The following is a 26,411-nucleotide window of genomic DNA, read 5'->3' on the forward strand; positions in this document are numbered from 1 at the left end:
ATATTCAGTAAATTGCAGTATTAAGTTTATCACAAATGTTTATTAAAGATCCAGATTGCAGTGATATTCACGCTTGAAATTATATCAACACGTGTGTAATCAATAATAACATTGTACAGCATGAAAAATGTCTTTTAGATGAAAATAATGTTTATCTTATATAATTCATTGTCGAATCTGTGATTATTTTTTGTTTACCACGCACTACATTTTCAAATATCCTTGCGCTCTCCTTGTCAGTGTGACTTCGCCAACTTGGCGATCTTTTGGATGACTTTGATGACATTTTTGGTGACAAAAGTCCTAACTAACTTCTCGAAGTCTCGAGGCCTTTCATGTATTGGAAATTGAGATGTTTGAAAATTGACTAGAAGCTTGACAAATTCTCTCGCTATATGATGGTCCATTGTGGATTTGATATATGAATATGGAACCTTTTGTTTATACGAAATCACACAGAAATTTTTTTTTACAGATTTGTTGTACAGTGTAAGTATACAATTTGTTTTAATTTCAATAAAAAAAGCATGAAAATAAATAAAATTATATGTTTACAAAGTTTGTTTTGATTTATAATTCGATATCATTTAACTGTTTATATTGAGATGGAGAATATTTACATCTTTAAAGGAATAGGCACTGTATATGCTCTTATTCAATGTGAAGGACACATATAAACAAATAAAATGAACACTTTCATTATTGTATTTGATTATGTGTAACAACAATGAAAACCTCATTCAGAATATTTCCTTATACATTTAAAGAACTTCAAGTGGACATGGAGTAATCCAGGGGTCCCCAACCTTTTTGTACCTAAGAGCAAATTCCAGATAATCGGTTGAATGGCGGGCACCCTTTATTTTTTCAAGATAAATTTATAGTTGGTAGATATAGGTATTAATACACACACTACACATAGCGCATACAATTTTTAATTTTAAAAATTAACTGAATATAATTAGTATTAATATTCTTGTGTAAATAAATGATTACTGAATTGCTTGAAAAACATACGAAGTATAAAAATTATTTATAAAATACAGTCAATGTGATCTTTGTCATTGCATTTCACTGTCTATCGTTTCCTAATTGCGAGAACATGAGGAAATTCCTACTTGCAAGCAATCGTCAGTAAGTTTGTCTTTTCCCTGCAGTTCCAAGTTTAAATTATTTAGTTTTTCAATTATGTCTGTTACGAAAGACAAATCTGCTAGCCAAAGAGGATCTGTTAGTTCTAAAAATACTTGATTTTTGGCTTCAAGATAATTTTTTATTTCTTCGATTAAATGTATAAATCTATCAAGTACTTTGCCTTTACTGAGCCAGCGTACTTCAGAATGTAAAATGAAGTTAGCATCATCAGGATTTTTTTGTAACAGGGCCTTGAAAAGTCGAAGTTGCAAAGGTGCTGCTAGAATTAAGTTAACTATTTCAGTAATAATTTTCATTACGTGTAACTATTGTAGTAATTTACAGCATTCATTTTTGCATATCATTTTATGGGAAAATGGAAAACTTAAATATTGTATTTTATCGTTGGGCACAAGCAGCGGGCTCACCTAGACCGATCGACGGGCGCTATGGTGCCCGCGGGCATAGGGTTGGGGATCCCTGGAGTAATCCAACCTCCAAACAGTTTATCAAGTTCCATACCCGTGGATATTGTCAGTCTATCTTTGAAATGTCCACTCACCGCTTGTATACCAATAGGCAAACCATCACACATACCAGCAGGTATGGTAGTTGCAGGAAATCCCAAAACATTAAAGATGGCAGTATATCCAACATTAACTAAGTTAGGAATAGTTAAGTGATAAAATGGTGGAGGTTCTGGATGTGTTGGCACTAAAAGTACAGAATCTTCCTTAAATATTTCTTGAAATTTTTTTTCCAGAACTCCATATTGTCGCAAAAGGTCATAGTACCGTTGGTCTCTCTCTCTTATTTCAATCATTGAGTAGTAAATGAGATGAAGCGTATGATGTGAGAGGTGAAAGATATTTTTAAGAAGTTCTAACAATAAATTGGTTTTACCGTCTTTATGTGCTAAACATAGTTTAAACGGAGGAATATCTGTTTCTAATAGTTTGCATTGCCACATGTCTAAAGCATTCTTTAACTCTGGAAGTTTTAATGGAATGGCTTTTATGTTATATTGTTCTTCAAAGAAATGAGCAGCCTGCAATTAAAAAAAGAACAAATAATGTATAAGTAGGTTTTGTATTAATGAAAATTCTGGATACAAAGAACTTGACTGTCTATCTAAAGAAATGAGTAAAGAAAAGCAGGATGAGCTAGAAATATACAAATTTCTGCATTCTTCTTAAACTAGAAATTTTACTTTCAGCGAACAAAGAATTTTGTGATTTAATTACAAGTTTTGTAAAAAGATGGCGTTGCTGACTCAAAAAAAATATAAGCTATGTCTTCCATTGCTGCATGCTAAACCATTTCAACAGTAGGATTTTCATTGTTCTGAGATTAAAATATGGTGTTGCTACAAATGCTGGTAATTATAAACATAGTGTTTGTTATTTTCAGTCAGCAGTGTCATCTATTGGCAAGGTTATCAATCAGTTTTTAAATTTGGTGAGAAAGAAATTTCTGGTTTTCTAAGTACACTGTAAAAACTGTGGTAAACTTATCCGAATTTAATGTTAAAAAACTCTAAAAATTAAGGGTTATTTCAAAGTAATATTGAATTCCGTGTTCATACACACTTTAAAGGGTGTAGTTAAGTCTCAACTCCAAAGAATTAGAAAGCTTACTCCAAGTTTTTGCTTCCGAAAACACCAACATTAGTGGATTTCGGATATCGCCAGTAATTTGCTTTAATCGAGTAAGAGTTGACGTGATTGTTGCTTTTTTCCATGCCCCTATACAATATTTGCTGAAACAAAATTTAATTAATTAAAAATTTATTTTCTATAATATGTATTTTTTTATTGTATTATGTTTTTTAATATTTATATAATAATTTTCATAAATGTCTCTGAGCTGAATATTTGAATACAGTATTTAATGCGTATAATACTGAACTGAATACAGTATTTAATGCGTATCCGATTCAGTTATGTAAACCCTTGTTCGAAATGTAATAAAAGTAACTTTACTGATTCTTATATGTATCATTTCTTACTGTAACTATAAATTTTAGTGTTACTTAATAACAAACATAGGGATGACTGCTGAACACCAAGTAGTGTAAAGGAACATTCTATGTGTTTCACTAAAACAAGAACTATTCTCGGATTTTCTGCAGTGTAACACTTAGCAGCTAAGTAGCTGTAATAAACTTGTGTTCAGCTGCGCGATTTTTTTTGCAGTGCTCAAAAGAGCATACTGTGCTCATTTACTGCCTGTATATTTTTTTTCCAATTTTTTTTAATTGATTTAAGTAGTCGGACATTTTTGGGATAGCCGGTAATGCAGAACTTAAATAAAAAAGAATAAAAAAAAACCTAAGCAGATCAGTCAATCCGCCATTCCATTCAAATCATTTATGCTTAAAAAATAATTAGAATAAAAAATTAGGACATAATAAATTATAAAAATACTAGTGAGCTATCACTCGCCAACGCTGAACTGCCTTTGGTGTTCCGTTTATATCGCTATAGATTAACCTATTCATTAAAAAAAACCTAGCGTTTGCTAAGTTTCAATTTTTTGATTTACAACTATCCGCAAATGTAAAAAAGGTGTTTAAAATGAGATAGCCTTTAAAATTTACATGCACATTGTTTAAATATTATAAACCTTCACGAAAACTATCCTTTTCAAAATAATTTATGAATATCATATCGTTTGAAAAGTATACAAATGATTTTTACCTTTCTAATAGCTTGTTTTATAGCTGGATCAGCTGGTATATCAGGAAATTCTTCTATGTAGTATACTTTCACTTTATGAAAATCGACCTAGAAGAAAACGGGTATGCAAATTTACATACTTGTTGGTCACTTTTCCATCGGGGAAAAGAAAATCATAAATAATATATTAATGCGTGAAATCAACACTAGCACATTTTTTCTAGCTTCTTTGGCTAATTCTGAAAGAAAATATTAGCCAAAATAAAAAATAAAAAAAATTAAACAGTTTTTACTATTATTCTTTCCCGGTAATTTTACCCTATAAAATTAGTAAACGAAGTACAACTCATAATTTTTTTCTACCATTGTTGAACAGCCAAACCAATTTTCGGTCTACGGCTGCGAATGTTCAACTACGCTGCCTTTTAATTTTGAACCCAATCCAGAAGACTAGGAAACCTCTGGATCAAGTATTGGGAGAAATAAGCCTACGTGGAATATTTTTTGATCGAACTAACCGGCATGATCTACATGGAGAGGAAGACCACGAGAACCTCCCACGGTTAGCCTGTCAGCAAAGGGACTCTAACCCATGATCCGTTTACCACTGAGGATATTTCACGTCAACACTGTGGTCAGTGCAAGCTGGATGCGGATTCGTATCGACCAGCCATCGCCGGGATTTGAACCCGGTTTAATTCAATGGAAGGCAAATGCTCTATCCCCTGAGCTATCGCGGCTCTCATAAAAAAATTTTAATAATATTATATATTATGTAAGGCTGTAATAATATACAACTATACACTATCAAACAGCTAGAAAATAAAGCTATTTTTTTGCTGCCAATGCATGAGACTCAAGATATATACCATATAGTTAGGCAATTTTTTCCGACGATTTTTCTCGTGTTTCAAAAGCATAACTACAAATATATGAAACACGTGTTTTAAAATAGTTTTCAAACTATTAAATGTATGGCGTCATCCTATTCCTGTCTATGGATAAATAACAAAATCGATTAAAATATATAGCTATTAAGAAACGCTCAAAATTGAAAATTGTTTTTGGTTTTAAGATGAGTTAAAAGCTTAATATCATTGATGTTCGCTTCTAAAGAATAGAAAAGATAGAATCAACTGAAGTTTAATTTGCAACAAAGCTGATTGCTAAAACCTACGCGAAAAGCTCACACATGCAAGAACAAATTTCTTCCTTCATTAATATGGAAGATAATAGATTAAAACAAAATAGACAACTCTGAATTTTAATTATTTCTCTTCAGATAAATTATGTTAGAAACCAAAATTTAAAAGGAAAATAATATGTTTATTGTGGGCATGCGCACAATGTTTAAAAGGAAAGTAACATGTTAATAACCTTTGTGGGCAGATTAATAGTTTGATTGGTTAGCCACATCTACTGATAAATAACAAGACGGATAAATAACAAAGCAACAACATTTTTTAAACATCAACTTTTTAAGCAACAACTTTTCTACATATAAGCAACAACTTTTTTTCCGTACTAATGCAGTTATGTTCATCCGGTTCGAAGAAGCAAAATAGTGTTTTTTTAAAATAATAAATTCCTTTTTATAATAAAAATTTTATTAATTAATTCTTCGATATCAAATTGTGATTTTCTTTTGAAGTTAAAAACGATTTGAAGCATGCTTATGTTAACGAGTTGAATGCCACGCTAATTTTACATGGCTTGCCCGTCTGGCCAAAATGATTTCGGTGTGTTCTATATTGCATTAATTTCTTCAAACCATTTTAGTAACTATAATAATGTAAAAGAAATTAAATGCATTAAAAATTTACTCAAATTAGGTGCTTCTAATAATCTTGGCTTCCCCGGTCACCGGTGATCCCCGTGACATTTAACATGTTAAAGAACCTGGTGATACGTAATCTCGCATTATGGACAATGCTCAAAATAAGCCAGTGAAGTATAAAACGACTAAATATTTCTCATATTTCCCTAATATTGTGTACAATTCCAAATGATAAACAAAGCATAAAATATCCATATTTAAATAGCATGATTATGATGTATTAGTATTAGTTGAAATAAATTTTTAAATGAAGCAAGTAGATTCAAGTTTTATCTTGTTTTCCTTACTACAGGCGATATAAATTTTTATTAATTGTTTTATTATTAATAACAATCAGATTAATTATAATAATAATTTTCTGTCATCCATCGACAAATTTTGTAACTAGTTTCAAAATTTGATGAGAATAAGGTACAAACAATTCATTTCGTTCTATATAAGGTTAGTTTCTTCGTTCGGTTTGTTTTTCTGTAAAAGTTATTACAAATCATTGGTTGATTTTTGTTAGATTCGGTAACAATGAAATGTTTTCTGAAATAAATTCTAATTTGAAATGTTTCTTAAAATCAAGAATTGAAAATTATTTTCACCTTATTTTCCAACTGTAGCCTTTGATCATTTTCGGATAGAATTTTCAAAAGAAGAGGTAGATCTTCAATGTATCGGCACATGGGGCCAGTACAGGAAATGTGATCTACTTTCTTACTGTGTACTTCATGATATGGATACTTTCCAACATTTGACACAACCTCTAAGAACATATAAAACATATTTTAACGTAAATAATAATGTTATAAAAGTAAAATTTACTATCAAGATGTTGAAGAACACCATGATTTGTTATTCAAACACACACTGTAACGAACAGTCATTGCATATATACAATTATATCAACCTTATGGTCGAATTTTTTAATATTTTGTTTTACGAAAATTTTTTTTCTTCCAATGCCCACCTTTTAGAATGACCCATCTGGACATCATATAGGCATATGAAGGGCAGATTTATTGGCTATTCTTTCAGGGCACCATATTAGGTGGGCCAACGTTGCTCCCACAATAAGGATAGATAGTACAGAGAATGAAAGAAACTCCATGCCTCGCCTGGGATTCGAACCCAGAACCTTTCTGATGCAAGGGCAGTTCCCTAACCCCTACACAAGCCGGTCGGCTGTTTTAAGAGATAAAAGATTCAATGAATAAATATTAAAGTTAGTGATTAAGAAAGCTTCTTAGCAGAAAGATAAATTGTTTCGTATTTTCATCGTGTTTATACGAGGTAATAAGTAAAGAACATAAACAATAAAAGAATAACAGATGCATTACCGGCCGTTGGTTTATGGCCGTATATGCCATTAAAAGAAGAGGGCATTCGAATACTTCCACCTACATCGCTTCCTATGCCAATAACAGCTCCACCAGTTGTTAGAAGAGCTCCTTCACCTCCTAAACATTCAAACAATACCTATTATTAAGAAATTTTCTACTCAGCGAAAAAACAGCACTTATTAGACGCAAGTGAATATTTTTAAATATATTTAGGTATTTTAGATGCAACAAGAAAATATCNTCCAACTAGGTCCACAAATGCTCTATTGGATTAAGGTCAGGTGAATTTGGGGGCCAAGACATGACTTGAAAGTAACTGGAATGTTCCTCGACGATTCGAACCTTATGACATGGTGCATTATCCTGTTGGTAAACACCATCCCCCTCAGGAAAAACTGTTTCCATGAATGGGTGAACCTGGTTTGCAACTATGTTCAAGTAGCTTACAGAGGTCAGGGATTGTTCTATGAGGATTCTGATGCAAGGGCAGTTCTCTAACCCCTACACAGGCCGGTCGGCTGTTTTAAGCAATAAATAAATGAATAAATGAAATTTCTGTCAAAATGCGTGGCGGAATGTGTTTTTATAATAATGGGCGTATTCCAAGCAAAGATATTATCTAGATGAGTTAAAATTTGCTGTATTAGTCTACTGTAGTGTGTACTACATACAAGTAACTAGTTAAGTTAATACAAAATTCAGGAATTTTTTGTCTTGTTTTATTTTCAACCCAGGTTTGAATCCTTTGGAAAATTTCATCATTAGACAGATTATGGGTTTGAGTTTTCTTGCCAACGATTAACCATGGGAAGTTTTCGAAGTCTTCATTTCATTTTAATACCAATGCGGACATGATTTACTCAAAATCGTTCATAAATCGAATTTTTAGAGGGTTAATTATTGCTAATTTATCTTAATAGCACTGGGAAAAATATTTTTGTTTCATGTTTCATGAGATTTTTTTAAATAGATCTTACTCTCGTATCGCTGGTCACAATAATCGGTTTCTCTCAAAGCTATAGTTCTTTAATGATATTTTTAGTCTGTGTTTTGTCGAAATGTACAAGTTTCAACACGTTATTTGCAACGGAAGATTGCATAAATGTTGTGACCTTCTAGGAGAATAAGGGATCATACACTGCTAAGGGTGTTTTTCTATTATGAACTGTTTCTTCATGTGTTTCTGAATAGGTCGTATTAAGAAAACGCTCCTAGCCGTGTACGATGACATTTCTGGAGATGGGTTCCTATGTCATTTTAATCTTGATGATGTGCCCTAGCTCCCCAAAAGTTTATAGCAACATTTATGGGACCTTCTGTTGTAGACTTGTATATTTCGATAATACATAAACTAGGAATGACATTTTAAAAATATGTTTTCAGTTTTAGAAGCAAAACTAATTTAAGATTTGAAATTTTCACACCCGAATTAGGAAAGATCATTTTTTTGTATGAGTGCAACAAAAAATTTGCTCCCTTGTGTAATCACCAGATTTTTTAAAGTTTTTTTTTTCAATATTAGCTGACGACTCCGGATATGCATAGCTTCGATTACGTTTTGACTACATCGTCTTCCATCAGCATGACAGCCCTGTAGAGGCCAAAGCCGTACCGACAAATCCTTTCCATCTTGCTCAATCAAACACGAGGTTTCTCCATTGATGGCACCCATGGTTTTAAGATCTTTTTACAAGAAATCAATCCATCTGGTGTTTGGTCGTCCTCTTTTTCGAATGCCAGTATACTTTCCTAAATTCAGCCTCGTAACTGGGTCATCCTCATTTAATTTGACTAAGATCAAACACGAGGTTTCTCCATTGATGGCACCCATGGTTTTAAGATCTTTTTACAAGAAATCAATCCATCTGGTGTTTGGTCGTCCTCTTTTTCGAATGCCAATTTACTTTCCAAAATTCGGCCTCGTAACATGGTCATCATCATTCATTTTGACTAAGATTCAATAAATAAATATTAAAGTTGGTAATTAAGAAAGCTACTTAGTAAAAAGATAAATTTCGTCTTTTCATCGTGTTTATACGAGGTAATAAGTAAAGAACATAAATAATAAAAGCAAAGCAGTTGTATTACCGGCTGTAGGTTTATGTCCGTATATGCCATTAAAAGAAGAGGGCATTCGAATACTTCCACCTACATCGCTTCCAATGCCGATAACCGCTCCACCAGTTGTTAGAAGAGCTCCTTCGCCTCCTAAACATTCAAACAATACCTATTTTTAAGAGATTTTCTACTCAGTGAAAAAACAACACTTATTAGACTCAAGTGAATATTAGTAAATATATTTAGGTATTTTCGATGCAACAAGAAAATATCAACATGATAATGCAACAAAAACCAGTAACAAGAAAATATCTATAAAGATCACGATTATTTAGATAAATTCAAAAAAGTAAATGAGTTTAATATAAAATGTATTACAGGTTCTAATGTTTTTCTTTTCTTTTTTTTTAATAAATTTCTCTGGGGAATAAATTAATAAACTATATTCATCCTAAATTTATTGTCTCCCTTTAAAGGAAAATGTGCTTAGAAGTACCGTATCTACCTCTTCAAATGCTCCAAGTGCTATAATGGGATATTAATATAATTATTAATACTTAATTTTTAATAATTTTTAATTTTTAATACTTCTTCTAAGCAGTTATGTATAATAATCATTAAACATTCAGCATCTAATTCGTCAGGCTTTTGAATAGTTGTGCCTTTTTTTTCTAAGTCACCTTTATTAGGAATAGTTCTTGAAGATTTTAACAAAATTGCGGGGAAAAAATCTTGCGGCATACATATGCTGTTTCAAAACTGCAATAATAATTGATAAACAAATCATGTAAATTTCGATATTGATTTCCAGTGTAGCGTCAGTAGGGTTCTATGGGTTTTAACAAAGCTATAGTTGATTATGAAATTAATATTCCCATGCCACTGTAAAAACTATACCGAGCCATACTGTGACACCCGTACCCCAAATCGACCATTCATGACATAGAAATAGAAACATATTGTATAACACAGAGCTTTCGCCTCCCAATGAAGTTGCCCTAGTTTGTATCAAAGCGATGGCTGATCGATACGAATGCCGCACACAACCCGCACCGACCACAGCGCTGACGTAAAATATCCTCCGCAGTAGACGGATCCTGGGTTAGGGTGCCCTTGTCGTCAAGCTAACTATGGGAGGTTTTCATGGTTTTCCTCCATAGATAACGCAAATATCGGTTATTTCCATCACAAAGTCTCCCACGAAGATAAATTTCTCCAAATACTTGATCCAGAAGTTCATTTGTTTTCTGTTTAGGGTTAAAAAATATAAAGCTACGGAGTTAAGCACTGGCAGTCCTAAACTCATAAAATTGGGTCGGCTGTTCAACGACTGTTTTAACATAGTATATAATATGTATTGTATCTGGACTATTTAATTTTTATATTTTGAGTACGGATAATATGTTACACGATTAATAGTCTCACGTCATAAACCTACAAAATTGGAGCTATCGACTTGTCAAATTACAGTATAATAGCAAATAGTTCTTAAGAGGTTTGATTTAACTTGTACCCTGCAGAGAAGTTATGAATGTAGAAGTTTACTTCTACATGGTTGTACATTTGTGCTTAAGTGAAGTGCGCTTTGATAATTTTAGCTGCCACATTTAGTTTATCAATAATTGCATTTAAGGGATTTTAAAATGTAAAGTTTTATTAATCATGTATGATAGTATGCAAAAGCATTTAAATTTCAAAAATAAATGCCAAAAATGAAATGACTAAGTTAGTACTCTTTTTCTTTAATGCCAAAATGAGAACACTAATGTCTGAAGAGTTAAGAAACTTCATAGAATTTAAATAAAATTTCTTTCGTTGAGTGTAGCAGATACATTTGAAAAGGTAAACTAACTAAATCAAACGAAACAATAAACAAAAATCTTGTAAGGCTTTGATGCTAATTATTACTTTAATGAATTTTACCTGTACTTCCACCAGGAGTCCTAGAGTGATCAAAAGGGTTTTTTGTAATTCCGTAAATGTGATTTGCACTATCCCACCACATACATCTCTCGGGAACATTGGTTACAGTTACAGGAATAGCTCCGGCTGCTCTATAAAAACCAGCGGCATCAGAATCGTTTTCTGCTTTTCGATCTTTTACTTCATAAATACCAGCTGTTTGAGATAAGCCTATGAAATAAGGAATAATTTCAATTAGTTTTCACGTAATAAACTGATAGATAGATAGCACAATAAAGGCAAAATTGATAAAAAGAAAATAGAGAAAAAGAAGAAAATTAATAAGTTTCTTTTCTTAGAACTCTCTGCAATAATTAAGTTTTGATTATGATTATTATTCCAATTTAAGGACTTAAAACTAAAAATGGTAGTTATTATAAAGTAGCCTTATATGTTATTAACTCATTAAATTACATTTTAGGATAAACATATTTAAATCAGTATCCAAACTTATTTACTTATATAAACTTGTTGGGCTAGTGAAAACGGAGAAATTACGAAGCAGATAACAAGATTAACTTTAGAAAAGAGACTTACGGTGGAAGAGAAAAAAAGGTACTAGTTTAATAGCAAAATTTTATCATGGTAATAGTAACGAGAATTAAAAACTGTGCAACCAAATCTGTGTTATAACAATTAAATGTTTCAGACTATTTCAATTGAATACCTTTTTTTATTTAGATATTCATCGTGAAGAAATATTTACTTACTGTAGCCATTTTGGTGGTTGGCTTGCTTCGTGAGCAGGGGGCTATTGTGTAACACTAATGTGTACCCATATAGCACTCATCTTCCGAAACCTTTCCCTAGGACCTCCCAAATGCATCCCTTTCTTCCGAGGGAAGGCGCGGATAAATAGGGGAAAGCCGAGGGAAATTCCATTCTAACATTCCTAACATTCCATACGTAGGAAGTCCTTCGGAAACATCGCCTACGGATATTCCTCCACCGGTCATCCGTTAGAAATCAATCCAATGGATTTTTCTCCCTGGTTATTCCGTAGGAGCATCATAATTACTTAAGTCTACGCGTGCAACCGGCTGAGCAATTGCGCATGCGCTAGATGTGCTTGACTAGAATTTAATTCTCACCAAAGAATTTTTGAAAAGTAACCCTGCTGAAGAAATTGCGCGGAGGTATAGATAGTTTGTTGCTTACAGGTGTAATCAAGTGTAGCTATGTTGACTGTTGTAATTTTGAGCTCTTCATTTATGATTCAGTAAATAAAGTAAGTTAATTGTTTTGAATAATTTTTTTCTGTTTATAATATTGTATCTATGTATTTTAAACGTTTACCACATTTTATAATTCTAATTATCTGTGTTAAAGTAGTTAATGATTTCCACGTTACTGAGTTAGGCCTAGTAACATACTTGTTCTCCGATTTTATCTTTGATATAATAAGAAATGTCTGTTAATAAAAAGAGTATTATTTTAAAGATACGATAGTTTATTATTTTGTATATAAAAACCATTAATCAATAAAAAAATTTCTAAACTTTTTAATTCTTTTATGTGTGCAGAATAGGTAAAATATAATAAAAGGTAGGTGTCAATGAACCATCATTTACAATAAAAATTTTTTCAAATGTAAATGATGGTACATTGACATTGATAATTACTTTTCTTTAAGATTATATAACCGTATGTCGTAAGGGGGTAATTGTAGACTTGTATATCACATTAAATTAAACTTAAGTAAGTTAATAAAAAATAGCACTGTAATAAATCCATCAAATGTTATCTGATATATTTATTGTTTCATTAATGGTGTAGTTTTTACTAAATGATGTATTTAGCGACATATTTTCAACTGAATCTACTTGTGCAAAATGCCAGTAAAGTTAAGATTATTTTATAATTATTTATATTTTTCATCAATAATTGATGAAATACCAGAATGCATATAAGTACAGTAAGATTTCCTAAGCAGAGGTTGTGCAAGCATTACCTTTAACTGTGGAGAAGTGATCAAGTTTAGCGATTATCTATGATGCAGGATGGCTCAGTGGGGCTTTAGTGAGGGAACTTGTTTATTATTTTGATATCAAGTCTTTCCTTCTATTGCCCCTTCTAAGCCGCATCGTTTGATTTCCACAAACAACTTGGAGTTTTTGGGAATCTAATAATGTAGATGTATTAGTAAGTATAATTATATGTATTAGTAGCCTAAGGGAAAGCCATAAGATTCAAATCTACCTCAGCACTTCCTAAAGAGAGTACCCGAGGAAAGTATGCGACCTTGAAACTTCCTCAGTTCTTCCTTAGGAGACTGCCCGGGGAAAGCCATCGGAAAGTATGAGACCTTGAAACTTCCTCATCATTCTTCCTCGGCTCCTCCTATGGAGTGACTTTCGGGAAGCCCGCCGGAGGAACTGAGGAATTGAAAGGTGCGGACATTTTGCATTACTGAGGAGCTCCGCGGGAGGAATTCGGGAAAAGTCGGGAGCTCCGGGGGAGGTTGAGCGATTCCTCCGTGGGAGCTACTACGGAAGAATTTTTGCTATATGGGTAAGACCCCTATTATGTAATATTAAATAGACTGTAATATACTGCTTCTCATCATAGAAGTCAAAAATTGAAATAAGAACTATTAAAATTTTAGTGGAGAATTTAACTAGTTTTACACAACAACTTAGCCCAAAATATAAATTTTAGCTGTGCTTTACAACAAATAGTGTGTGAACTCATAATAAAAAAGGAACTGAATTGAACACAAGTCATTGTACAATGCTAGAAATTTCTCTAAAGAAAATAGTTAAATAATGATTTATTTGATTGTTATTTTACCATATTAAAAAAAAAGAATACGGGTTGTGGTTGTGGGAATGGCGTGGCAGAAGTCGAATTCCTGGCCATACATGGCGCCACTGAAAAACAGGAACAATCGCCATACGACAAAAAAAAAGAATAAGTAAATAAAATGATAATAAAATTGTAAACTGTGAGAAAACAGTTTATTAACTGCTTTCATGTAATACGGATAAACAACCAAAATTTTATCGCACCCCTTAAGCCCACCTACTAAAGCCAGTTTGTTTCTTGCAGCTGCGTGCATATTATACCTTATTCACATACCTTATTCCTTCAACACATGGAAAGTTTTCAGTATCTTGCACTCCCCTATTTGAGACTCTGGGCTATTAGAATACGATACTCTCATTCACGCATAGATGGAAGCACCAAAAAGCTGCTTAATACAAAAAGTGTAGCATTTCTCATAACTTACGATGGGTGAAATAGCCAGATAAACTAATTAAACCACATTCCACGGTTCATTTGATAAATCACAACTCAATAAAAACCTAACTCAAATACCAATTACCTAACGAAAAGCGTAGCTCTAATGTCCAGTTAAATTTTATTTTTATGGTTCTGAAACCATGCTTTTTGTAAATGGTTACAAAACCGCATAGTTTTGTATTCATGGTTTTTTAACCATACTAGTTGTAAATGGTTTCGAAACCGTAATTGTTAAAAAAAGTTTTTTATCATAAAATTTGCGGTTAATTGGTTGGATATTCTGCTGCATGTTATTTTACCACGATTTTAAAATGAAAATTCTATTAGTGTAGTATTTCATAGCAATTCAGCATTGAGATGATGTAGGACGGCAAAACGTACCATTAAAAAAGAGTACGTTTTACGTAAACAATCATTAAAGGATATAACTCTTTCCAGATATTAAGAAATAGTTTTATTAAGCTATTCAGTAATTTTTAGATCAATTCTAATCACTGATAAAAATATTTTTGATGTCAGTAATTTGGTTGCAGTTGTTGTTGTAGTTCACTTACGTCGCACTAGAGCTGCACAAGAGGCTATTGGCGACGGTCTGGGAAGCATCCCTGAGGAGGATCCGAAGACATGCCATCGCAATTTTGATCCTCTGCAGAGGGGATGGCTCCTCCGCTTCTGTAGCCCGACGACCTGCACGCGAAGTCGAGCACTTTACTGTAGAACAGTTTAGCGAGCACTAATACCGCACATCCTTGGTCCCCACGCAGACTGATCCAAGTGCTCATCCACCCGCATACTGACCGCAGCCAGTGATGGCTGACTTCTGTGATCTGCTGGGAACCGTGTCTTAACGATCAGTCCACTACGGGACCGTCAGTAATTGGGAAAAGTTTGTTAATGAGAAAAAAGTATTAAAGTATTGAACAATTATCTTTGTCAATACTAGATTTAAAAATTACTTAGAGAATAAGTTTGTATTTGGTTGAAAATTCGATAGTAAGCAATATAAAGCATAAATTATAAAAATTCTCACATAAAACTCAATAAAACAATAAAGAGCAGTATCTCTAAATCAGACCTTTTACCCCAATTGATTCTTTACATGTAAATGGAACTCCTAAGAGTGGTTCATCTCTCTCGATTTCATCTACTGTCTTTTCTCCACTTTCCAAAAAACGATCCACTCTCCTGGCGTCTTCTAAAGCTTCATCATATCTTTCGTCAACAACAGCATTTATATAGGGTTCAACAAGACGAATTCTGTTAATATAAGCACGCATAACATCTTCGCACTTCAACTATTAAAGAAAAACAATCGCTACGTAAAATAAATGTAAGAAAATGTCAACTTATAAATTAAAATATTAGGTTCGGAAAGTATTTTCGTTTTTTTTTCCCAACAGAGAACTCTCTTATATTTTTTTCACAGCCAGCTTAACGCTTAAGTGGTAGAATACTTTTAAATGTTGAAAGTTGTTATAGGATAGATGTTATATGTGAACGAAATAGATTGCTTCTACGCAGAAAAGTTTGGTTTGTTTATTTTCAAATATAGAAAAGGAAAATCAGCATTTTCGGTATATTTTACTTTTTATTATCGAAAAGTTCAAAAATAAAGTTTAGGCTGACTATGAAAGACTAACTATTGAAAAAATAAAAGTGAGCCAGTTTAGGCTGATGAAGACGCAATAAAGGCATTAAATGATGCAAACTGGCAAATATCAATTCAAATATCAATTCGAACGTTGATAGATTGAATTTGTCGAATTCGACAGTTAATGATTATTTGAAACTCCTAGCTTTATTCTCAATGCTCAAACAAGTTATTCTTAAGGAGAGAAATTTGTGTCTTCGCATTAGACATTTGTGTTTGCTTCTCAAAGGTTAAGAGAATTATCAATTTTTAAAGCGTATCATCACTGGGGTCGAGAAATAGTTTGTTCATTTGTTCAGATTTTCACAGAAATTTTAGTAGGTAATACTTTTTCATCAAATGAGGACAAAAGTCACCAGCAGCAGTTTTTTCCATTAAGGAAAAAAAGTGCCAGATAGTGGGCAAAAAGTATTGGTCAAGAATGAACTAATTATGATTTAATAAAAAAAAATTAATCACTATAAGAAAATCTTATTCATTTTCAGGGAAAAAAATATAATTACTTTCCAAACAACTCATTAGAATCAAAATTGTGCATATAAAAATAATAGATATCTGGAATAAATGTAAACACATGTATATACACCGAAGAGCCATTACATCATGACCACCCTCCATCTATAACAATGGGCTCGCCCAGGTCTTCATGGTTTCTCGCTCAGGAACAATGTTTTTATGGGCAGCATTAGGACCCATAATCCTCATAGAACAATTCCTGACGTCTGTAAGCTACTTGAACATAGTTGCAGACCAGGTTCACCCATTCATGGCAACAGTTTTTCCTGCAGGGGATGGAGTTTACCAACAGGATAATGCACCATGTCATAAGGGTCGAATCATCATGGATTGGTTCGAGGAACAAGTCAAGTCTTGGCCCCCAAATTCACCTGACCTTAATCCAATAGAGCATTTGTGGTCCATTTTGGAAAACCAAATTCGTGCTACCCGCTCGCAATGTGAGGGAATTGAAGGACTAGTTGGTGAGCGTTTGGTACCAGATACCTCAGACTACCTATCAGCACCTTCTGGAATCGGCGGGTGCTAGCAGTTTTGAGGGCTAAAGGTGGTCCTACATGTTATTAGCGGGGTGGTCATAATGTAATGGCTCTTCGGTGTATATNTACATTTTAGGAAAAACATATTTCAATAAGTATCCAAACTTATTAACTTATATAAACTTGTTGGGCTAGTGAAAACGGAGAAATTACGAAGCAGATTTACAACAAGATTAACTTTAGAAAAGAGACTTACGGAGGAAGAGAAAAAAAGGTACTTGTTTAATAGCAAAATTTTACCATGGTAATAGTAACGATAATTTAAAACTGTGCAATTAAATCTGTGTTATAACAATTAAATGTTTCAGACTATTTCAATTGAATACCTTTTTCATTTAGATATTCATCGTGAAGAAATATTGACTTACTGTAGCAATTTTGGTGGTTGGCTTACTTCGTGAGCAGGGGGCTATTGTGTAACACTAATGTGTAAGACCCCTATTATGTAATATTAAATAGACTGTAATATACTGCTTCTCAACATAGAAGTTACAAATTGAAATAAAAACTATTAAAATTTTAGTGGAGAGTTTTACACAACAACCTAGCCCAAAATATAAATTTCAGCTGTGTTTTACAACAAATAGTGTGCGAACTCATAATAAAAAAGGAACTGAATTGAACACTAGTCACTGTACAATGTTAGAAATTTCTCTAAGGAAAATAGTTAAATAATGACTTATTTGATTGTTATTTTACCATATTAAAAAAAAAGAATACGGGTTGTGGTTGTGTGAATGGCGTGACAGAAGTCGAATTCCTGGCCATAGATGGCGCCACTGAAAAACAGGAACAATCGCCATACGACAAAAAAAAAGAATAAGTAAATAAAATGATAATAAAATTGTAAACTGTAAGAAAACAGTTTATTAACTGCTTTCATGCAATACGGATAAACAATCAAAATTTTATCGCACCCCTTAAGCCTACCTATTAAAGCCAGTTTGTTTCTTGCAGCTGCGTGCATATTATACCTTATTCACTTCAACACATGGAAAGTTTTCAGTATCTTGCACTTCCCTATTTGTGACTCTGGGCTATTAGAATACGATACTCTCATTCACGCATAGATGGAAGCACCGAAAAGCTGCTTAATACAAAAAGTCTAGCATTTCTCATCACTTACGATGGGTGAAATAGCCAGATAAACTAATTAAACCACATTCCATGGTTCATTTGATAAATCACAACTCAGTCAAAACCTAACTCAAATACCAATTACCTAACGAAAGGCTTAGCTCTAAAGTCCATTTAAATTTTATTTTTATGGTTCTAAACCATTATTATTATGGTTAATTTTTATAGTTCTAAACCATTATTATTATGGTTAATTTTTATGGTTCTAAACCATTATTATTATGGTTAATTTTTATGGTTCTGAAACCATGCTTTTTGTAAATGGTTGAAAAACGGCATAGTTTTATATTTATGGCTTTTTAACCATACTAATCACAAATGGTTTCAAACAAGTAATAGTAAAAAAATGTTTGTTTTTTTTTACCGTAAAATTTACTGCTAATTGGTTGGATATTCTGCTGCACGTTATTTTACCTCGATTTTAAAACGAAAATTCTATGAGTGCAGCATTTCATTGCAATTCAGCATTGAGATGATGTAGGAGGGCAGAACGTATCATTAAAAAAGAGGCATACCGAAATTCGTACGTTTTACGTAAACAATCATTAAGCGAAATAACTCTTTCCAGATCTTAAGATATGGTTTTATTAAGCTATTGAGCAATTTCTAAACCAATTCTAATCACTGATAAAAATATTTTTAATGGCAGTTATTGGGTTGTAGATGTTGTTGTAGTTCATATACGTCTCACTAGAGCTGCATAATGGGCTATTGGCAACGGTCTGGGAAGCATCCCTGAGGATGATCCGAAGACAAGCCATCACAATCTTGATCCTCTGCCGAAGGGATGGCTGTATCGCTTCGGTAGCACGATGACCTGCAAGCGAAGTCGAGCACTTTACGGTAGAACAGTTTAGCCAGGACCAATACCGCACACCCTCGGTCCCTACGCAGAGTGATCCAAGTGGTCACGCACCCGCACACTGACACCGCAGCCAGTGATGCTTGACTTCGGGGATCTGCTGGGAACCGTGTCTTGACGATCAATCCACTGCGGGACTGTCAGTAATTGGGAAAAGTTTGGTAATGAGAAAAAAAGATTAAAATATTGCAGAATTATCTTGGTCAATACTAGGTTTAAAAATTACTTAGAGAGTAAGTTTGCATTTGGTTGAAATATCGATAGTAAGCAATATAAAGCATAAATTATAAAAATTCTCAAATAAAACACAATAAAACAATAAAATGCAGTATCTCCAAATCAGACCTTTTACCCCAATTGATTCTTTACATGTAAATGGGACTCCTAAGAGTGGTTCATCTCTCTCGATTTCGGCTACTGTCTTTTCTCCACTTTCCAAAAAACGATCTACTCTCCTGGCGTCTTCTAAAGCTTCATCATATCTTTCGTCAACAACAGCATTTATATAGGGTTCAACAAGACGAATTCTGTTAATATAAGCACGCATAACATCTTCACACTTCAACTATTGAAGAAAAACAATCACTACGTAAAATAAATGTAAGAAAATGTCAACTTATTAATTGAAATATTAGGTTGTTTGGAAAGTATTTGCCTTTTTTTCCCAGCAGAGAACACCCTTAAATTTTTTTCACAGCCAGCTAAACACTTGAGTAGTAGAATATTTTTAAATGTTGAAAGCTGTTATTGGATAGATGTTATGTGTGAAAAAGTTAATTGATTGAAAGTTGACTAAGCAGTAAATTTTGGTTCGTTTATTTTCAAATATAGAAAAGGAAAATCAGCATTTTCGGTATATTTTGCCTTTTTTGCTATCGAAAGGTTAAAAAGTAAGGTTTAGGCTGACTATGAAAGACTAACTATTGAAAAATTAAAAGTAAGCCAGTTTAGGCTTATGAAGGCGCAATAAAGGCATTAAATGATGCAAACTGGCTAATATCAATTCGTGAGAACATTGATTGAATTTGTCGATGATTATTAATGATTATTTGAAACTCCTAGCTTTATTCTCAATGCTCAAACAAATTGTTCTTGAGGCAAGAAATTTGTGTCTTCGCCTTCGCATTAGACATTTGTGATTTGCTTCTTAAAGGTTAGAAGAATTATCGTATTTTGAAGCGTATCATCACTGGGGACAAGAAATAGGTTGTCCATTTGTTCAGATTTTCAGAAAAATTTTAGTAGGTAATACTTTTTCTTCAAATGAGGACAAAAGTCACCAGCAGCTGTTTTTTCCATTAAAGAAAAAAAGTGCCAGAAAGTGGGCAAAAAGCATTGGTCAAGTATGGACTAATTATGATTTAATAAAATAATATATTCACTATAAGAAAATCTCTTTTCATTTTCATGAGAAAAAAAAATTAAATTACTTACCAAACAACTCTGTAGAATCAAAAGTGTGCATGTAAAAAAAAAAATATATGGAATAAATGTAAGCACATGTATATACACCGAAGAGCCATTACATTATGACCATCCTCCATCTATAACAATGGGCTCACCCAGGTCTTCATGGTTTCTCGCCCAGGAACAATGTTTTCACGGGGCACATTAGGACCCATAATCCTCATAGAACAATCCCTGATGTCTGTAAGCTACTTGAACATAGTTGCAGACCAGGTTCACCCATTCATGGCAACAGTTTTTCCTGCAGGGGATTGTGTTTACCAACAGGATAATGCACCATGTCATAAGGGTCGAATCGTCATGGATTGGTTCGAGGAACATTCCAGTGACTTTCAAGTCATGTCTTGGCCCCCAAATTCACCTGACCTTAATCCAATAGAGCATTTGTGGTCCAATTTGGAAAACCAAATTCGCTCTACCACGCTACCCCCTCGCAATGTGAGGGAATTGCAGGACCAGTTGGTGAGCGCTTGGTACCAGATCCCTCAGACTACCTATCAGCACCTTGTGGAATCGGCGGGTGCTAGCAGTTTTGAGGGCTAAAGGTGGTCCTACATGTTATTAGCGGGGTGGTCATAATGTAATGGCTCTTCGGTGTATATATCCATTGATATGCCTGCATTATTATAAGACCTTAATAGGTTAAAATGGACTTAAAATAAGTTGAAGCATGAGTTTTTGTAAGTTTTAAATTCTACGAGAATACTTTGAATTCAATGAAAAGGGGATAAGGAAGCAAGTTTAAATGAATCAAATTATTACAAAATATTCTTATTTAGTTAGAAAGGTCTTAGCTACTGATATATGAGTAAGTAACCCACATTATTTTCAGAAAAGGTTTCATTAACTTATTCATAAGCTGTGTGTCCTAAAAACTGTGTGTCATACAACCCACAATGGAGTCATTTGCATTTGGAGTCATGCATGGAGTCATTTGGATTTGATATCAACTTCCAATGGAGTCATTTGCATAGATGTCAACGCTGCACTAAAAATAGTTAATGTTATAGCATATTTTATGATTTATTAATTGATTTTTAATTTCGAAAATTCGGTGAACGTTCATAAAATTGAGTGATGAAACATAGAACATCAATTATGTATTATGTTCAACTTATTTTAACCAGCCTGCGAAAAGTTAAATGTGTTCATGATAACCATTTTTATTTTTTCAATGTTTCTTCCATTCTCAGACAGCAAGATTTGGTATCAACAAGCATACAGCACTAGTTTTTCATTTCAAGTTCTCTCCCTATAATGGCGGATTGTTTCATATCTTTTGCAGTTGAAGAAAAAAAAAATCGGGCATACTTGTCAGCTTTTCCAGAAACAGATGCATCAGACAGAATTTATTTTCGATTTCAGCAACTCGACGATGAAAATGAAATATTTTTTTCATAATGATAAAATTCATTAAAATACATTCCGTCGCTTTAAGTATGCCCACTTAATATCAACTTTTATTTATGCGTACTATCATATTCATTATGCGTACTATCATATGCACGATAATGCCTAAAGGTGGTACTAAATTTCCCACAATAAATTACCATTAAAACTTTGACGCAGAATTTTTATAAAACAAATTTTTCATACTTTTTTCCCAAACACGGCTCACAACTGAAAAATAATTTTTAAATTTTAACTTGTCTGCAACTATTTAGATCTGAGAGAAACAGTTATTCCTCTCTGAAATTTCTTTAATTAACAAAAATAAATATTGAAAAATTTGTGAATAAAAAAAAAATTGTAACTAATTAAATCCCGATAATCTAACGGTTTTTTTAGAAAACCATAAGACTGTTCTTTACAATTAAATATACCAATACTTGTAACTAGAGAATCAGAAAAAAACTGTATGAAAAAGTCACCGGTGTCTCATCTACGTTAAAGGGTTAAGCAAACATCAGTAAAAAATTGGCGAGCAAGTATGTATCGAACGGCACCTTACCTTAAAAAACATTAATGCAAGAAATATCACGCAACAGCATATTGGCAGTAGTCCTTAAACTTAAAGAAACTTGAAAGGAATACCGGGCAATAGTATGTCAGGATAATGGTATCTTATCTGAAATAACACCGTTAGTGGGAATATTATGGCTTTCCTACTTTTCCAAACCTGAAAAGAACAGGCAACAAATCACTTCCTTTAAGGAGGCTGCTTGGTTTTAAAAGAATAGCGCTGAATACTTGTTGTTTTGTAATTTTGCATATTCAGCAACAACTAGTTAGACTTTGATAGTATTTTTGCTTTTCAGTGCTTAGTAAATTAATTTATGACATGCAATACTCATACTTTTTGGAGACAAGAATTTTGACAAGAGCTGTCATATCGGAACATCCTGTATATTATTTACTATTTATGCGAATAAAATATTTTTAACAATTTCGGTAAATGTAAAAATTGCCTGCTTTTTTCGAATTTCGTCTGCTATATTTGTGGCTGACATTCGAAGGACTTTGTGGCTTATAGGTGGCACTAGCTTTGTTTGATTTTGATAGTATTTTTATTTTTCCGTGCTTTGTAAATTAATTTATGACCTGCAATACTCATACTTTTTGGAGATCATTTTTGACAAGAATTTTGACAAGAGCTGTCATATCGGAACATCCTGTTTATTATTTATGTGAATAAAATATTTTTAACAATTTCGGTCAGGTTGTTACATCTTCCTTCCATTAAATTAAATTTTTACCTTGCGATAGATGGCGCAGTGTGCGCATCTGTAAGGATACATAGCTTTTCTCTTCAGTCTTTTGTTTGTTGTCGTTTCGTTAAGTTGAAATAAAAAACACTAAAAAATATTGGCTCGCTCTGATTCATTTCAAACCAATAGCCAAAAAGATCCCGAGATACAAAACAGGTTAAAAATTACCTGCTTTTTTCGAATTTTGTCTGCTATATCTGTGGCTGACATCAAAAGGACTTTGTGGCTTATAGGTGGCACTGGCTTTGTTCTTCCCATGAATATGCGATAAATATACTTCAGGACTATTTGGAAAATAGGTCGAGTCAAAATTAACACAACTCTCACAAAGACTAATATCTGAAATTATAAAACTTTAAATTTGAAGACAAACAATAATGAACATTTTAGCTTACTTTGCTTACAGCTTCTCAGGTGAAGATTGGTTTTACTCATTAAAAAAAGGCAAATTTATAATTTAAGTATACATGGATAATACAGGGTGTCCTATATTAAGTTGACAATTTTTAAAATGGTTTATAGTTATGGTTTAAAAAATTATGGAGTAAATTCATATGACAGGATATGAATGTTTCCTTTCAAAGTTCAAATTTGTAGTTCAAAAGTTTTTTATTAGAAGGTGCTGCTAATAGTATTAAAGCTAATAATATTAAAGAATAATAGTTGAAAATCATATCACCTTTTTTTAAATATTTCAGTGAATAAAAATCGCCTTTTGACTTTTACGAATTATCCATCATGATACAGTATCGCATATAATAATTGGATAGAGAAAGCTTTAAACATCAAAACACATACTTCCAAAAAATTACTAAACTATCCTTCGAAATGTAGTTTTTTCTTTAATATTGAGGGATCCAGACCTTTAGCCTATCTCACCGAAATAAAGTATTTGGGCAACACTTTTGGGCAACAGTTACCTCCTCTCACTCATATTTTAACATTCTAGAATACGCTGGGGTCACTTTTATTGACCCATGCATTCTATAAGTTCTAATTTTTAAAGCACTAACTAAACATGTGCTACAAAAAATGATAAAAAGCTTTAAATTGTCATGACAAAAATAATCATTATTTAAAACTCAAAAGTGTTACATTAACAGTTTCTTTAGAAGCGTATGATAGAATTTAATTTGAGGTCACTTTTTGACCCACGCATTTCTTAAAGTTCATTCAGGCTGCTCGCGTTCTCTCGGGAACAAAAGTCCAGATACGTGGAAAAAAGGCGTGTTCATTCAGAGAAAATAGGTTTCAGTGTCTGATTGCTTTTTGCGCACTGTACATGTTAGACTTTTTCGAAGTTCTAGAACAGAGTGGGGGAACATTTTTGATGTGAGAGGTTACTGCAGTGATAAAGGTGGCCGCTTAAGCAGATTTGCTATAAATGCCACATTTATGAAAATATTGATGCCTTTTTACAGTTTTATCAATTAAGTGCATTTTATAGAAATAATTTAAAAAAACATTAAGTCATTTATTAAAATACAATTTCAACAATATAAAATAGTTTTGCATTTACATAACATTAACTATTATCACATTAATATTTCATAATTTAAAAAAAAGCAATTACACAAATTTTTATACTGTTTCAAATAAAAATAATAGACGCATTTTTCAATAAATACAATACAAATTCTTGTCGAGATTCACCTTTTAAATTGAAATATTTATGTTCTTTATGAGTCAATTAGTGTTCATTTGCTTACCCTTTTTAAAAAATAGTCAAAGCTTCATAGAATAATAAACACACCATTTTATTTTTTACAGAAGTAAAGAAATAATCAAACTCTCTCTCTAGATTAAATGTTTTGTTTCCTTTGTATAATTTTCTTCTGAAGCAATTTTACATAACGGAGAAAAACGAATGTCAAGTAGTATCATTAAAAAAGCGTATATTTAGAAAAATTAAATAGAACCATTTTAGTAAAATTTTTTAATTAGTAAGGCAATGACTAGATTTTCACAATAGTATAGCAAGACGGGATGAGAATGTTATAAGCCCGCACAGATAACTATTAATCACTAATTTCACTGCATACATGTTGCTGAAAGGTGCGAGGCAGATGGAGAAAAGTAGGTATAGTCTGTCTCTCAGAATAGTCACCGTCACTGTGAATGGTAGATGAAAGTTGCTATAGCAACTGGGTTTGTGTGATTCACGTAGGAGTGAATCGTGGCCAAAAGTATGAACAAAACAGAATTTTAAAATTAGGACGTAGTAAAACTATAAAAAGCACCAGAATGACAATAATTTCAGACAATGAAATTACAGCACAGCTGCACAAGCCAACTGGAACTGCAACATAGCAGCATTCTAATTCGTGTTATAATCAATAGATGGCAGCACTTAATTTAATTCTATTAATTTTCAATTTGTCGTAATCTATATAACTTAAATATTAATTAGTGCAAGAGCTGTACAAAAGAAACGCACGAAGGTCGTAGGTTTCTTTACACTGTTCTTGAATTTGACACCAAGCAATTATTTAAAAGAATTACATTATTTAGTAAAAACATTCATGAATATATTTTATGTAAATGAATTACTTGAAAAAAATTATTTTTAACATAAAATAAGAGCTGCAACTGTGTTTAATTTCAAGAAGAAAAAAAAAGGTTTTACTCACCGTTGACATGTTTCTTGATAAACTTTTCTTGAAGAATCAGAACGTATCCAGCGTTTCTAAAGTTATGATAAGCAATGGAAGGAATGCTGAATAAATATTCTTAGCCTGAGTGCAGTTACTTACTTTTAGAGAATAAATTAACTGATAGAACTGAAAGTATCAAATTTAATCTTTGATATCACTAGATCATTTGTTTGCGCTTATGATAAGTAAAAAAACGAAGTAGAAGTATTGCCATTTCTGAGATGTCGTGAGTAACAACGGTGTGTGTTATTGCGCAGTATCGCATTCTCATTTATGAAAGTTCTTATATACGTAAAGTAATAAGTTTTTGCATTTATGCTATCTAATCAGAACTATATAACGCCAACTAAAATTATTCATTTTAGTTTTCAATATTAGTAAAGCAGGTAATTTTTTAAGGATAACAATTTTTATCTTATAAATTAAAAAATAGTAAAAATTTATCTAAATTATTTGGGAGGAAGAAATAATTTGTGAGGTAGAAAAATGCGAAACTAGTAGGAATATTCAAATGCCCTGTTTGAGAAATATAACAATGTACTAAACCATTGCTTTGCCCAAAACATCTATACCCTGCTTTAGTTTCAAGATCTGGGTGTTTGGTATTTTGTAGGAGAGAGATCTTATCTGAAATAAC

The 26,411-nt window shown here is 32.6% G+C and overlaps 1 protein-coding gene across 2 annotated transcripts; it reads right to left on the reverse strand.

Annotated features, from left to right (window-relative positions):
• Nucleotides 1-20: 20 nt before the first annotated feature.
• On the reverse strand, nucleotides 21-26,002 carry LOC107450032 (fatty-acid amide hydrolase 2-A). Of its 2 annotated transcripts, XM_043051718.2 has the most exons (8): nucleotides 25,751-26,002; nucleotides 23,289-23,459; nucleotides 15,316-15,535; nucleotides 10,959-11,168; nucleotides 9,066-9,185; nucleotides 6,240-6,400; nucleotides 3,834-3,920; nucleotides 21-2,182 (listed from the first exon to the last, which is right to left on the reverse strand). In XM_043051718.2, exons 1-8 carry the CDS (start codon nucleotides 25,757-25,759, stop codon nucleotides 1,559-1,561), a joined length of 1,602 nt encoding a protein of 533 aa, XP_042907652.1. In that variant the 5' UTR covers nucleotides 25,760-26,002; the 3' UTR covers nucleotides 21-1,558. The 2 variants fall into 2 exon arrangements, with proteins under 2 accessions (XP_042907652.1, XP_071041183.1); XM_071185082.1 differs by lacking the exons at nucleotides 9,066-9,185; nucleotides 23,289-23,459; nucleotides 25,751-26,002 and adding an exon at nucleotides 6,975-7,094 and having other exon boundaries at nucleotides 15,316-15,542.
• Nucleotides 26,003-26,411: the final 409 nt, after the last annotated feature.

The sequence above is a fragment of the Parasteatoda tepidariorum genome, chromosome 9 (assembly GCF_043381705.1).
Source record: "Parasteatoda tepidariorum isolate YZ-2023 chromosome 9, CAS_Ptep_4.0, whole genome shotgun sequence".
Classification (NCBI taxonomy): domain Eukaryota; kingdom Metazoa; phylum Arthropoda; class Arachnida; order Araneae; family Theridiidae; genus Parasteatoda; species Parasteatoda tepidariorum.